The sequence below is a fragment of the Engystomops pustulosus genome, chromosome 2 (genome assembly GCF_040894005.1).
Source record: "Engystomops pustulosus chromosome 2, aEngPut4.maternal, whole genome shotgun sequence".
Taxonomy (NCBI): domain Eukaryota; kingdom Metazoa; phylum Chordata; class Amphibia; order Anura; family Leptodactylidae; genus Engystomops; species Engystomops pustulosus.
In genome coordinates this window covers 216,278,994-216,293,180 of record NC_092412.1, presented here as the reverse complement: position 1 = coordinate 216,293,180, position 14,187 = coordinate 216,278,994, and the positions used below count along the sequence as shown (strand labels likewise).

The following is a 14,187-nucleotide window of genomic DNA, read 5'->3' as shown; positions in this document are numbered from 1 at the left end:
GTAGGTTTCCTTTAATCTTTGATTTGCCTTGTGTTCTGTTCACTAGAGAATGCTTTGGGAATTATTAATGATCCCTATCATTTATACATACGACTAATACATTTTTTTTCTATTTTGTCCTTTATTTTGTTCGCAAGATTGTACTAAAGAGTTGGAAGGATCCCGATCCGCCTGTCCTAAAGCGCTGGATCCTCTTGGCTAATAAATTTTTCCATTACCGTATGGTCCCACAAAATTTCATCTTATCTGGCGCAGGAGGAGGGGAATGAGTGTGTGAGTGATTATTTGGAATGGTGTGTTTTTTCACTTGTTTTATTGTGAATTATGTGGTTGCCTTTTCCCATATGATCAATTATGTATCATGGGGACAGGGACTGATTTGGCAAGCTCTGTGCAGCACTGCATAATCTGTGTGCGCTATATAAATAAAGGAATTATTATTGTTATTTTTGGTGCTCTCTGTACATTTTTAATTCTGCCAAATCTGCTACCAAAGTTGCTTCATTGATTGTGACATTGTGCCTGCATTTCTGCTTTTTTTTTCTGTTCAGTTTTAATTGTTTGGAAAAATGTATAAATAAACACTTAATAAATAAGGAGCTCGGAGCTAATCCTCCCAGATATTATACTTATGGGATAAAGAAGAAAGGTGAAGAGGATCAATGCACTTCACTTCCAGCTAGCGAAGATGCGTGTTTCTGTAAATTATGCACGGATGTGCTGAAGCATCATGGAATTGCTAGCGATAGGTGCAACTTGTAGTTTTATTTTAAGCAGACTGGAGGCTGCATTGCAAAAAGTAAGTGCAGTATAAAAGAAATGTAGTTGTGATATGGAGACAGATGTGGGGGTAGGGATCACAGGAATGGAATCTTTTATCTTCACTGGAGATCTTCTTTAATAGAGAGTACCATAATAAAAAAAAGTTAAAGAGAGCAAAAATTCTTGTCTCATTTAACAATAGAAATGTTGAAACATACATCCCTTATATAAAAAGGACCATACAAAGTTGGACTACACCTGTTAACTGGAGCAGGGCAAAAATAAGACTTACATAAAATAGAAACCGGATGTTATTATTATAATTATTATTATTTATTTATAGAGCACCATTAAGTCCATGGCGCTGTACAATCAGTAAGGGGGTCACATACATTACATTAAGACAAAATCATGTGCAAGTACAAAAAACAAAACTATAGTGATCAGGAGACAAGCAGGAGGAGGACCCTGCCCGTGAGGGCTCACAATCCATATGGGGAGGATAGAGACATGAAGGTGAGGGAGCAGTCGGTTATTGTGCATTATAGGAGATCCTGAAAAAGGTGGGTTTTCAGGTTACGTTTGAAGTTTTGGAAAGTGAGGGACAGTCTGACACATTTTGGTAGAGAGTTCCAGAGTATGGGGGAAGCACGAGAGAAGTCCTGGATGCGGTTGTGAGAAGAGCGGAAGGTAGTATTTTATGAATATAGAACATATGCCTGGACATAGTAAAGCTGGAAACTCCATTCCCCCACCGGCTTCTTAGGAATTTTATATTTTTCATTGCCATGTTTAATGGTAACATAGTATATTTTCTATTGTTTTTTTTTTTTTCTGCAGGCGTTTTTATCTGAATAGCTCAATACCCACACAACAATGCAAAACTCTGCAGTGGAATGTACAGTGTCATCTAATCTTGTATACTTGTCAGTGACTCAATGACAGAGCAGAGGAGGGATATGTGGATACAGAAAACATCCATTGTCAGGGTCACTAACTGGAGGAAGACTGTACAAGGATGTAAAATATCAGAATACAAGGCCATTGTGCTAATGGTAATGACTCCACAAGGCCTCCATCTAAGAATAAGAACTACAGTGTCTATTGTAAAAAGTGCAGGATGCAAATGAGTCCCTTACAGTAAGGTCTATACAGTTAAAGGGGTTGTCCACTTTCAGCAAATAATTGACATGGTTGCAAGATACTATCTGCATCAATTCCTCATGGTTTTTTAGATCACTTCTTGCTGTCCTTCTATGAAAAGAAAGCTTCTATTTTTACTTCCAGTGGATTACGATCTGTCCATGGTCACACAGGTGCAGTAAGCATAACTGTGTGATGCTAATATCTCGTGCACCTGCGTGTCCATCACAGATGAAAGTAAACATAAAAGCTTTCAATGGCAGGTCAGCAAGCAGAGATCTAGAAAACTGCAAGGAATGGATTTAGAAAATATATTGGAAAATTGTATAACTTTTCCTTACACAAACAATATCAACTATTTGCTGAAAGTGGAAAACCCCTTTAAGTGTACAAATAAGTGTAAGATTATGTGCATGCAAGTGACTCATAGGGCCCAAGAAAAACTCTATAAATTGCTTAAAGAGAACCTGTCACCTCATTTTCACATATACAGCTAGTGACGGGTTCCTGTTGAGTTATATTAACTAACTGACACCCTTCTCCTAGCTAAAAATAGTTTCCCTCATAAATCAACTTTATGATATATTCCCTAGCATCAAAGAAGGCTTGTCCTGCTCTACCAGGCCCTCCATTCTATGTGTTCCCATGTCTCTTGCCTCTTCTCAACATGTCATGTGACTAATGTGACATTATCACAGTTCCTTTAGCCTATTAATTTAGGAAACTGTACACCATGCATATATCTGATGACATGAAATCACAGCAGCCTACATGGACTTCTACTCCTACCCATCCTTCATGGAGGCTGCTGTGATTTCATGTGATCAGATACGTACATGGGGAAGACGTTGCAGATATAACAGGACCTTAGATGATGTCATCCTGGTCACCTGACTAAAAAGGAAACCTTTCATCAGGAGCCCTTTTTCTGGCTCCCTATAGATAATAGTGTACACACTGCTAAGGAGTTTTTATAGTAAAAGTGGGGCAGACATGTATGTCTTCCTCAGGGGGGAAGAGACGGAGAGTATGGGGGGGGGGGAGTTATCGAGGACATGCAAGTTTTTTAAAAATTTTGAAATAGATGCATGATGGAACGGTTTCCTGAGGGGGGGGGGGAGTGAAATACCACTCCTCACTGGCCATTCCCATGGGAATAGGGGGGACAGTTCTACATATAGAAAGGTAAACTTTGATCTAACTTATCTTTTCTTTTGAAAAAAAAAAACAGTTTTACTATAAAAACTCTTTGGTGATGTGCACACTTTTCGTTATAGGGACATGGGGAGCCAGAAAAAGGGCCGTTAAGTGTCCATGGATGTAACAAATCTATATCTCTCTCAATGTTCCATGTAGTAGAATATCATTAGACCTGTCAATTAGGAACAAAGAGGCCGGGCAATGCAAGTAAATCTTCCTCTGTGGAAGAGATTGCATCAGGCTGGGGGAGGGTGAGAAGTGCCAAGTGAGCAGAGGGGGAGGGTTGTGACAGTCTAACAGCCTATGAATCTGCAACATGGCAGGTTCATTAGCATAATTTTAAAAGTTGATTTTAGAAGGAAGGAGGCCATGGATAACAATATATGTGAAGAAGATTACCACAGTCACAGTGCCAGGATCTATTAGCAAGTGTCTCTGATTTATCATGATGGATTTTAATGGTAGATTTTCTTTAAATAACAATACTATACTGTCTAAATATATTGCATATAAAAATGCATTTATATTGAGCACCTAAGCACTTACCGAGTCCTCTGATGCACGGTTACTGCGGGAACATAGTAATGATCAACAAAACAGTATTTTGTTTGGTATAAGAAGATAAAGCAGCTGATGGAGTGAGGAACCAAAAATGTCAATTCTGTGCGGATCCTGGCAAAGTTTTTTGCTCTATTGTAAATATGGCTGGCCGGGCGTTCATGTCCCAGTCTGCCCCATTCCCCACCCAAAAAGTGGTGGGGAGAGGGAGATTTACATGGTTTGTGTGCCAGCGACTAGGGCCGCTGCTTGCACCTGAAGCCATTTGTCAGATGATTTCCCATTAAGGGAAAGCGCACAACTAATCAATTAATCTCATGACCCCAAGAATGATAATGCTTAATAAATACTTAAAGTACAACTGTAAAGTATAAAAACGTTTGCCTAGCTCTGCTCTAAGCCAAAATAAACAATTCTCTAATTTACACTTATTAGTTATCTGCAGGCGTTTGTCAGCTGGCAGGCTAGAAGCTAGCAGTTACCTTCTCCCTCTGGCTGTCTTTGTTTGGTTGGTTGCCATGAAAATCCATAGCTAGACGGAGGAGAGGAGGGTGGGTGGATGTTGTTGCACACTCCTGATCAGTAGCAGGAGAACATCAGTCCCGGCAGCATGTAAAAAATTTAAAGGACATGCAGTTATGATCAGTCACATGCTTCAGGTCATCCAATTACATACCGGGAATGGTATGTAGCAGGGCTGTTTATGTTTGAATATAGTAGAAAGGTGTATGTATGAAAGTGTGACTGCACAAATAAAGATAAAGCTCAGGCTCTCCATCAGTTCTAATGAATGCCATTAGATCTTTCACACACAGCACAGTGTATATACAGTGCAACCTCTTTGAGCAGATCTCTTTGTACAGGAAAGTGGTGGTCTGCAGATAGGAAGCATAGAGTATAATGGCAAAAAAAAAAAAAATCACATTCTGTTAACACTGCTTTTACAAAACTGATATGTTAAGACTCCACAGTAACGTATAGGTTAACATTACGGTAACACATGCATTTTGTAAACACAATGTTAAAAGCTATGTAATTAGGTAAATCAATTCTTCTTAGCTGTTCTGATGCACTTGAAAACGCATGCGATATGGCCACATACTGTGATGTTACCATGTGTTCATCTTATTACTTTATGTGTTTTTTTATAAAGATTACTGTATGATGCAGAAGTTCAGTGCTATGTCTCCCCTCTTTTGCTGAGCACTAGATCTCTGTACAAGCAATAACACAGATTCTGTATCCCGATTGTATGAGAAGTTTTACCGGTAAGTCTTTGCTGCAATATGCAGTAAAGACTAACTGGCTATGGAGAGAGCTCAGCCCGTGAGCCCTCCATGTACCCACACTGTACTATTATGAAGCGCGTCAGGAAGGGGTTAAAGAAACCCTGCCTAGGGTGTCAGGGGGCTTCACAGCTCAGACTACTCGGCAAACAATAGGGATGAGTAAATTATATGAAACCGTGTATGGAGCTTCCTCCACAGTCCTCTTCTTCCAGCATAATCATCTGTTAGGGGAGTCAGGAAGACAACTCTTTGAATGTCCTTGTGAATGGATTCTGAGCTTGTGAACCATACCCACGGTGCTCTGCTTTTGGCTGTGATTGACAGCTCGCTCTGCAGAGTTATGTTCCCTTGGGTGAGCTGGGTGTGTGTTCTGTGAAAAGTCAGGTGGTTTCTTCTTGGAGCTTAGAGTGTGTGACAGCTGTAGTTTGAGTGATGGACAACTGGTCAGCAGGTCTCCATATGTAACTGCCGCTCAATTCACTCAGTTGCTGGTTATACTCAGCTGCTAATACTTGTTTTGCTACCTTTTAAATTCTACAATTGCTGGTATTGTGACCCTTGCTTTCGTTCTCTGACTACTCTTTACCTTACGATTATGTCCTTCACTGCCAACTTGGTTTTGCCCCTTCTCTTGTGTTTCCTTATCCGTTTGTCTTTCTCTCTTCATTTGTCATCTGTTCTGAGCAGGAAACAGACCAGTTTCAGCCTGTGAGTTAGTGCAGGGCCTGCACCTTTTTCTGTCTTGACAACAACATTGTACATGGTTTTTAACATATTATGTTGCCCACATGTAACGTGTTCTTGTGACTATTCTCCACACAGCACCTAAACTTGTAATGTACCTTACCCGGAGGTGGAGGAGACATACAACAATGTGCACTTCATCCTGTGAGTTATGCCCCAGTTATCATCAGATCAACATTTGTAATGTACAGGCCCAACAACATAGATGTAACACAGCAAGATTTACATCAAAACGTTTAATTTACTGCATTGTACAACCAAGAGGAGAAAAAGTAAGCTTTTTTTTTTTACAAGGCACCTTAATATTAAGTACATTACAAATGCAAAAATTAACCACAAGCCATTTATTTATGAAAATAAAAATAGCAAAATTACAAATAATTACAGCACAAATAATATTTTCTCGATCCATATATACTGTGAGCTTTTTTTTTGGAAATAAACATAGCAGCCTGCAACAGCAAGGGACTGTCGGGGCTGAATGTTAACATTAGGGCTCATGTACTCTAGCAATGCTTCTAGGGTAAAATATCCCCATAATATGGCACCAAAAATAGATGCAATTTAGATCTCAGAATGGATCAGTGGATGCCAAGATCAGTAGGCTACAGACAATGAAGAAGTCAAAAAAATAGTTGTTCACTCCGGAAGCTGTAGAGAAAACTCCCAAAACGTTAATGTTCTCATACACAGTGAAGTCCCAGTCACAATCCGAATTTTCAGAAACCTATTTGTGGAATGAAGCGTTACAGAATATGGGACAATAAACGTGATGACTGGAGTGCCGCAACAATATATAGTGCTTCATGGAGTGGCGGAGAAGTGCCCACAGCTCCACACTACAAAGCCATGAAGACCCCTGTGTGCAGGGGGCATACATCAGAAAATAGGTTTACATCTCAACCAAAATTGTATCCTCATTTAAAGCCCGAGAAGGCAAAAAAAAAATATATATATATATTAAGAAAAAAAAAATTAAAACTCTTAGTGCAATCAGCAGAGAATTAAAATAATAAACAATAACATAACACAGCATAAGCCGAAAGGCAACATTAACGGGTCAAGTGATTCCTTCACAATCTTTATATGTGTGCTATAAGCACGAGTTAAGTGCACAAGAAAAGTTTTAGGGACTAAAGGGGCTAAAGCCATTGCATAATGCACCCAGTACTGACCCAATGTTAGACCATACACATTAGAGTGGTCAGGCACCCACCATGGTCCTCAGGCAGGACATGGAATTATGGGGAAGAATTCTCAATGTAGACATTTAATTCATACATTTTTTTTTAAACAATTAGGAAGGAATGAGGCTTTTGCACTAATTAAAGTCGAATACAGGTGTACACCAATCGTTTACCTCCCCTTACCACATATATTTCTACAGTAGTTAGAGCATATATCTGCTATTATTTTACATTTTTATACATCTATAAATGCTTAGCTTAACAGGGTTTCTAGGATTATAGAAAACTCCAAGGCAATTTAGTAAAAGAAAAACTGCTGCACGGAGTCTTCAGCCAATGAGTGCCCCATTCGGACTAGGAGACAGTAAAAGAGGTGAAGTCCCCTGGTGTGAGGAGGCATCTCATTGGCTGAGGCTTGTCCAATGACCCCTATGAACTTCCAGCCAGCCAAAGTACCAGAACACAGTGGGGTTCAGGAGCCGGGGAAGAATAAGTATGTATGTTTTTCTCCCCCAAGTCAGACTCTGTATTTAGATGGTCTCTTCTAAAAGCAATACTTCTGGCCAATAATAGCTCTGTTTCTATGGAGTCTCATGTAGTGTGTTGAAAATTTTTGTTGGCCTCCATTTTGAATATGATACATGTACAGAAGAGAGATGATGGCATCAGTCATACTGCTGTGTTATGCAGAAGATACATTTTTGAGCTTAACATATTTGGCCTGTGAATTACAGTTTATGGGTCACCCATATTTCCCAGGCTGCAGGGAGCAGGACTTGCATCATGGATGGGTCCAGTGCTACAAGTCACTGCTCATCTGTGGGGTTACTGCCCCTACTGAAAGAAGAATTATTTCATTGGACCATAGTCCAGTATATTCCATATTCCAGTAGGCAGCGACTCACAACCTCATAGATAACAATGGTGCTGAAAGTCTTTCTTATTGAAATGTGGAAGTTTCAGAAAAAGTGGTTGCATCATTTTGAGCGAATGAGTTTTATATTGAACTGATCCAAACTTTTTCGTTTTTTTTAAACAGACCCTATGTTGGCCATAATTCCCACGCTGAACACTACCACGAAACCACGACAAACAACTTTATAATCCTCTAAAACACCAGGAATCATGTGGCCTTACATAAAAAAAAAATACTGTCCTATATCTGTTCTATAATCTTTTTTTCAGGGGCTAATGGAGAAGAACTGTGATGCTGGAAGTCCGGGGAATATGGCTGACTGATAGTCAGGGAGTTTCACAGACCAAACTGTCAAACATGAACACCCTTGGAGGACCCGAGAAGTCCACTGATAAATCTGTACCCATTGATTTTAACAGGGCAATATGTGAGGTCACTTCAGGAGAAGCAAGCATTTAGTATCCTGTACCCCAACAACTTATACATGGAGTTCCAGTAAGTAAAAGGAGGCAAAATAGAACAAGAAAACTACAATTGCATCCATATAAATAATAATAAAGCGTGGAAAAGCTATAAACAGGAAACCGGTCGGTACATTTTTATATAAATAATTCACAAACTCATCAAAGTGCACACTGAAATATTCATGGCAGCAATTACCAAAAAATAATAATAACAACAAGCATCCAAGTCTATCTTACTACTAAGTAGTAAGCAGGTAGAAGTGAAACTGATGGAGCCATATGGAAGTGCATAGAGTATGTGGAAATATTGCGTACAGACCAGAATGATCACCCAGGTCAGCCTCAAAATAATACCATTTTATGCAACTAAAAAGGGGGTATGGGGCTAAAAATGTGTACAAAAAGATAATGAGCCTATGCTGGTCACCCATAGATATTACATTGTATTATACTAGTTTTGTTTTAATTACGAAAGAGAAGGGCAATGGCTATGGGCCAGAGAAGATCGTCCCCTATTTGTATGGTCTATTAGGGAATATATCAAAAAGGGTGGACTTCAGTTTAGGAAGCACTCTTTAACAATGGAGAGCCAGGCTACAGGCACATGTGCAATATTGGGCCACAAGCAAGGGACTGTGGGTCATCGGCATGTGAGGTTCGCTCACGACATGATGACATTGGAAAGAGTACAGGAATAGGACCTGCTCCGCTTGTTTAAGCACTGAAATACATGGTCCACAAAACACCATTGGTGTGCATGTAGCCTTAGGTTTCATTCACACGATGTATGCCCGCAGTACCGTAGTACAGCGGGTATACATCGGCGCAGGGGATGAGCGCTGCTCACCCCTCTCCATAGGAGTACACAGCGCCGTTTTCCAGAGAAAGATAGGACAAGTCCTATCTTTCTAAAGGCTACGGAACGGTACGGTGCCGCACCGTACCGCTCCCGTACGGCACCGAGAGGCCATAGAAATGTATGGGGGACATATACACGTCGGCCGTATATACGTCCCCCATATGTTCGTGTGAATGTAGCCTTACTCTGTAGGGTTATCACCTATTGTAACGTACTCTGGCTAAGCATACTAATGGGTGCCATGCAATAATACACAAGGAAGCATCAACTGGTAAGGAATCGGGATCGGGGGTGTTCAGCTTATCGCTCCTGGGTGGTCTCTGAAACTAGGAAAGATTTCATACCATCTTGGCAACACCAACTAAACAGCTGCTCATCTAGCAATACATACAGACAAGTATAGAATATAGGGCGTCTATAGCATGGACTGCGTTATTTTACATTTCACTGGAAAAATTATAAAAGAAATAGAAACAGACACCAGGAAAAATAAAAACTTGTGAGGTAGCCGTGTGACAGGAAGGATCATACCTTTGGCATGTACACTGGCAAATACTGTCATTTTGTAATTCTATCGCATCCTACAGTACATAAAAAAATTTGGATTCCTCTTTCTTGGTAGAAGCCAAAAATCCATAGCACCACTCAGAGGTAGATTTTATGTCATATGTAGTAAAAACTGTAAAGGTGAGATGCAGGGATCATAGAAAATAAAAGGCTAAATGGATCCACTGATGGACGCGAGCCTTTGATTTCACAGACCTGCTGCTGATATCTATGAAAGCAATGGGTAGGACAGTTTAAGAGGACACCCTTGTCAGTACAATGTTGTTTTCCACCATCAAGAAACTGAGATTCATTGTAATAAAAGTACATTTAGACTTTGATTCGACCTTACTATTCGATTCTTTGACTTTACTGTATAGGTTGCCAAAATTCAAAAACATTCTCGGGTTTGCTTTTGCAGTTAAGGCTGGTTTCACTTTTTTTTTTTTTTTTAACACGGGCGGATCCCAAACATGTCCTTATGGCATATCCTGTCTTTTTCACAGAATACATTGTATACTGGTCAGACAAAAGCAACTACTACCTCCATCTGCCAGTAAATGTCCATGGGTTTACGCTTAGCTTATATTTCAGGAGCTTTTCCGACATATACACTGAGTGTATTCGAAAAGCGATATGTGACCCCAGCCTAAGCCGCATTTAACAACCCGTAGAAAGACAGGCAACACATCGGAAAAATTTCCCTTAGTTGTAACCGTCAATATGTAAACTAGTGATATCTAGGACATCCAAGTGAAAGGTGGTCGACTGTCAGAATGCTGCGATCACATGTGGTGTTTGCACTGAGTTTTCAAAACAGCTGAGGAGAGAAGATTTGACTAATGACATTGCTGTTAACATTTGCATTTACAAAATGAACCAGTTTACACAAGTGTTAACAAAACACATGGGCGAAGGCATGTGCTAACATTGCATTTTGTAAATGAAAATGTTAACAGCACTGTAATTAGGCAAATAATCTCTCCTCAGCTGTTGAATTGCTTTTAGAAATTCAATGCAAATGCCACGTGTGGCTGCAGCCCATGCGTATCGCTCTTAATGGAACAATGGTCACACTTGTGGACTATCTTATGATCAGTGAGGATCTCTGCAATTATTCCTGAGGATTGCGTTTAGGTTGTATTTATGTAAATGTGGTGTTAGCACGGTATTAACAGAATGTTAACATAATATTTACAATATGCTAACACAACTGTATTGTGTTTACCAAGCGTTAAACACATGCGCATGAATGCACCCCTCAGCTTTAGCAAAAAAAACCAAATTCTCTACTATTGAATTATGCGTTTGTAGCCGCAATTTCCCCATCCATTGTATTACATGTTTATGAAAGCCCTACAAAAATAAGCATGTCTGTTCACTGTTGTTAAAGCAGATAGAGAATTGCAAGAGCTATTAGTGGCATGGACCCAGAGGGAGGGTGATCCTGATAGCTGACAGCTAAAGGGCTCACTTTTGACCAAAAATGTCAAATAAGTGTAAAAAGCACCCAAATAATCTTTTGCTCATTAAAGCAGTAGTGCAATAGTATCACCTGACAGATCCAGAAAGGTTTCATCTCCAGTTCTTGTAGATGTTACAAGGCGCTTAGTTAGATCTTACAGTACTCCATTGAATGTACAATTATGGCCCAAATGTCTCCCTATTACCTCGGAAGAAAGCCGTACTTATTTATCCTTTTCGCTTGGCGTATCGCGGGCTGACTTAAGAAAATCGCTTCTCAAGAGACGGTAAAAGAGCACAATATTCATCACGGTCATTATCGCCATCCCCACACTGCCAATGGTGTAGGTGAGAAGAGGAATGTTCTCCCTATTTAGCACCAACCACCTGGTCATCCAGGCCAACGTGCTGATCCGGAAGATGACATACGTTCCCAGGTTCAGCAAACTGTTCAGACGATATACCGTGGTTTTTACCAAGTTGGCCATGAGGAGAATTTGTCGAAGATGCAGGAAGATGGAGTTAATTTCCACTAGAAGTGCCACCACCGAAAATCCCACGTAGCGATGGAGCAGCATAGATATACCAAAGCAAGTGATCACCTGGAAGAAAGAGAAGACATCTGGTGAGAAGACGCCAAGCGATTGATGAGTAATGTTACTTATTAACTAAAATTAAAACAGAGACAAAGAGGAAAGTCGGCAGAAATTTTTGACGTTTCTTTGATCCTCATAAGGATCAGGATTCTGCCGGCGCATGCGTCCCTCTATGCCCCCACATGGCATGGAGGTGGCGTAGTTACATAATACATTGCAAATTTTTGTGTCCAATAATTTCAATGCTTTTACACCAGAAAACTGATGTAGAAGCGGTGATAATATCCCCCCCCCCAGTCTAAACTAGTGAAGCAAGTGCGCTTAGTATTCTCTGAATACGCCATGTTATTTATTGGCCTCTGGCAGTCTCTTGTGCTAGGCCCAACTCTTCAGGGTACTTAGTTCCTCATCTTGAGGTGGTGATATTTTTTGTGCCTGTGATGAAGCGGACAAATTGTACTTCCATGCCGGTTCCATACATTCCAAATGCAATGAAAATGTAGAAAAAAAAATAGTTTGCGCCATTTTCATGTGTACACAGATATTATGGCTTTCACTGTGTGTTCCAAATGACACCTCTACTTCATTCTTTGGGTCGGTACGTTTGTGGGAAAACTACATTCATAAAAGGTTTTATTACGTTTTAATTTATTTAAACACTGAAAACCTTTTGCATAAAAAAAAAAATATATATTATTTTCAAAAGAGACCTCTCTTAGGATACTCCATAGAACGTACTATGTTCCCATACGTCTTTCCAATATGTACCCCCACAGTTGCTGCAGAGGCTGCAATGCCCTGGGCGATATTCTCCCATAGATGGTGCAGCTGCCCCATAGTTGGAACCATGTGAAAACTCTCATCCGCTCTCCGCTAGGTAACACAACACCTGAAACCCCAGCAGTACTCCTACTAGGAGATAAACCAGCAAAGGTTAAGAATAAATCCCATTTTTTAGTCCAATTAATAGCTTTAGCGACTATAATTCACATAGCAGCAAAATGGAAATCTCTGGACCTATCCTTTACCGCGGTTAAGAACAGAATCAACTAACTGATACTGTTTGAGAGAAATGAGGCGACTAGGACAGACACCTACCCCCTGTTTGAAGGGATCTGGAACCTATGGATCGCTTCACCAGGCTCCCCCACCCGTCACCCTAACAGTCCAATGTTGCGCCTTGACCTATTTTAAGGCATTTTCCTACAATAAAACCTTGTTAAAACTAATTATACAGGCAGTCCCCGGGTTACGTACAAGATAGGGTCTGTAGGTTTGTTCTTAAGTTGAATTTGTATGTAAGTCGGAATTGTATATTTTATAATTGTAGCTCCAGACAATTTTTTTTTTTGCCCAAGTGACAATTGGAGTTAAAAATTTTTTGATGTAATTGGACCAAGGATTATCAATAAAGCTTCATTACAGACACCTTACAGCTGATCATTGCAGCCTGGGACTATAGTAAAGCCTCCAGAGAGCTTCACCAGAGGTCACAGTGGGCAGAGGGGTCCGTCTGTAACTATGAGTCGTCTGTAAGTCGGGTGTCCTTAAGTAGGGGACCGCCTGTATATATATTTATTATATTATATATAATTTATTTTCTTCACTCTTCCCAATTCTGACACTAAGAACTAACTTTTTTGTACTTGGGTGTGGGGAGCTGTGTAAGGCGTCAGATTTTTGCTGGGATATAGGGATGGGTAAACAAACAGTGGCACGGCACAGCGAAACAGCGGTGCGGGACACCGGAAGCGAACAGCTTTGGTAAGGAGAGTACAGCTTTGTTTTATTTTTTTTAAAATCCCTCCAGAATTTTAAATACTGTTGAGCAACCCCTTCAATACGATGTCAAAAGGGTACAAAAGGTAACATAAGCCCCGATGCAGATATTTAGGTGTACCAAAATCACTTATTTTACTTGTTACCAGTACTTTACATTAGTAAAAAGAGCGTATTGCACTGCACTACTTTCACTACCGTTTTAAAGAAATATGCTCATGTTGATTTTATCATTCATACTCAGTGGGCCCAGGGCATTGGACATTAGTGTCCATTTGCCTAATTTTTGGAGTAGCAACCTATTATGGTCGCCACCTATGACGCTTGGGGACATAGTCAATGGCAGCAAATTTCAAAACCGTAGCGTTAGAGTTATGTCTTTCATGGACATGCTCAATCATACTCTGCAAGGCTTCTCCTTTCCTTATCGATCTCATGTGTTCCTTAAATTGAAATAAACTGTTCTATATAGGACTTGTTGGTCACAACATTTACAGTGTCCAAAATTTCCCTTAGCGGCTAAATCTGCCGACCATTTGCTTTTTTATTGAGAGAAGGAACTTTTTACCAAAATTCTAGAAGGTGCACACAAGTATTCGGGTTTCATAGAGCTTGTTAGTATCACACACCTCAGATTACACTGTGTGATATAACAAGCCGTGCACCGGAGTAACATCACA

General features: G+C 40.2%; 1 protein-coding gene across 1 annotated transcript in view; it reads right to left on the bottom strand.

Annotated features, from left to right (window-relative positions):
* Positions 1-6,025: 6,025 nt before the first annotated feature.
* The window catches only part of TLCD2 (TLC domain containing 2), a 29,685-nt gene continuing 21,523 nt past the window's right edge, over positions 6,026-14,187 (bottom strand). The window contains exon 4 of the mRNA XM_072138127.1: positions 6,026-11,734. Coding sequence (XP_071994228.1) covers positions 11,357-11,734 — 378 coding nt within the window. The 3' untranslated portion in view covers positions 6,026-11,356. The remainder of the gene's footprint in view (positions 11,735-14,187) is intronic.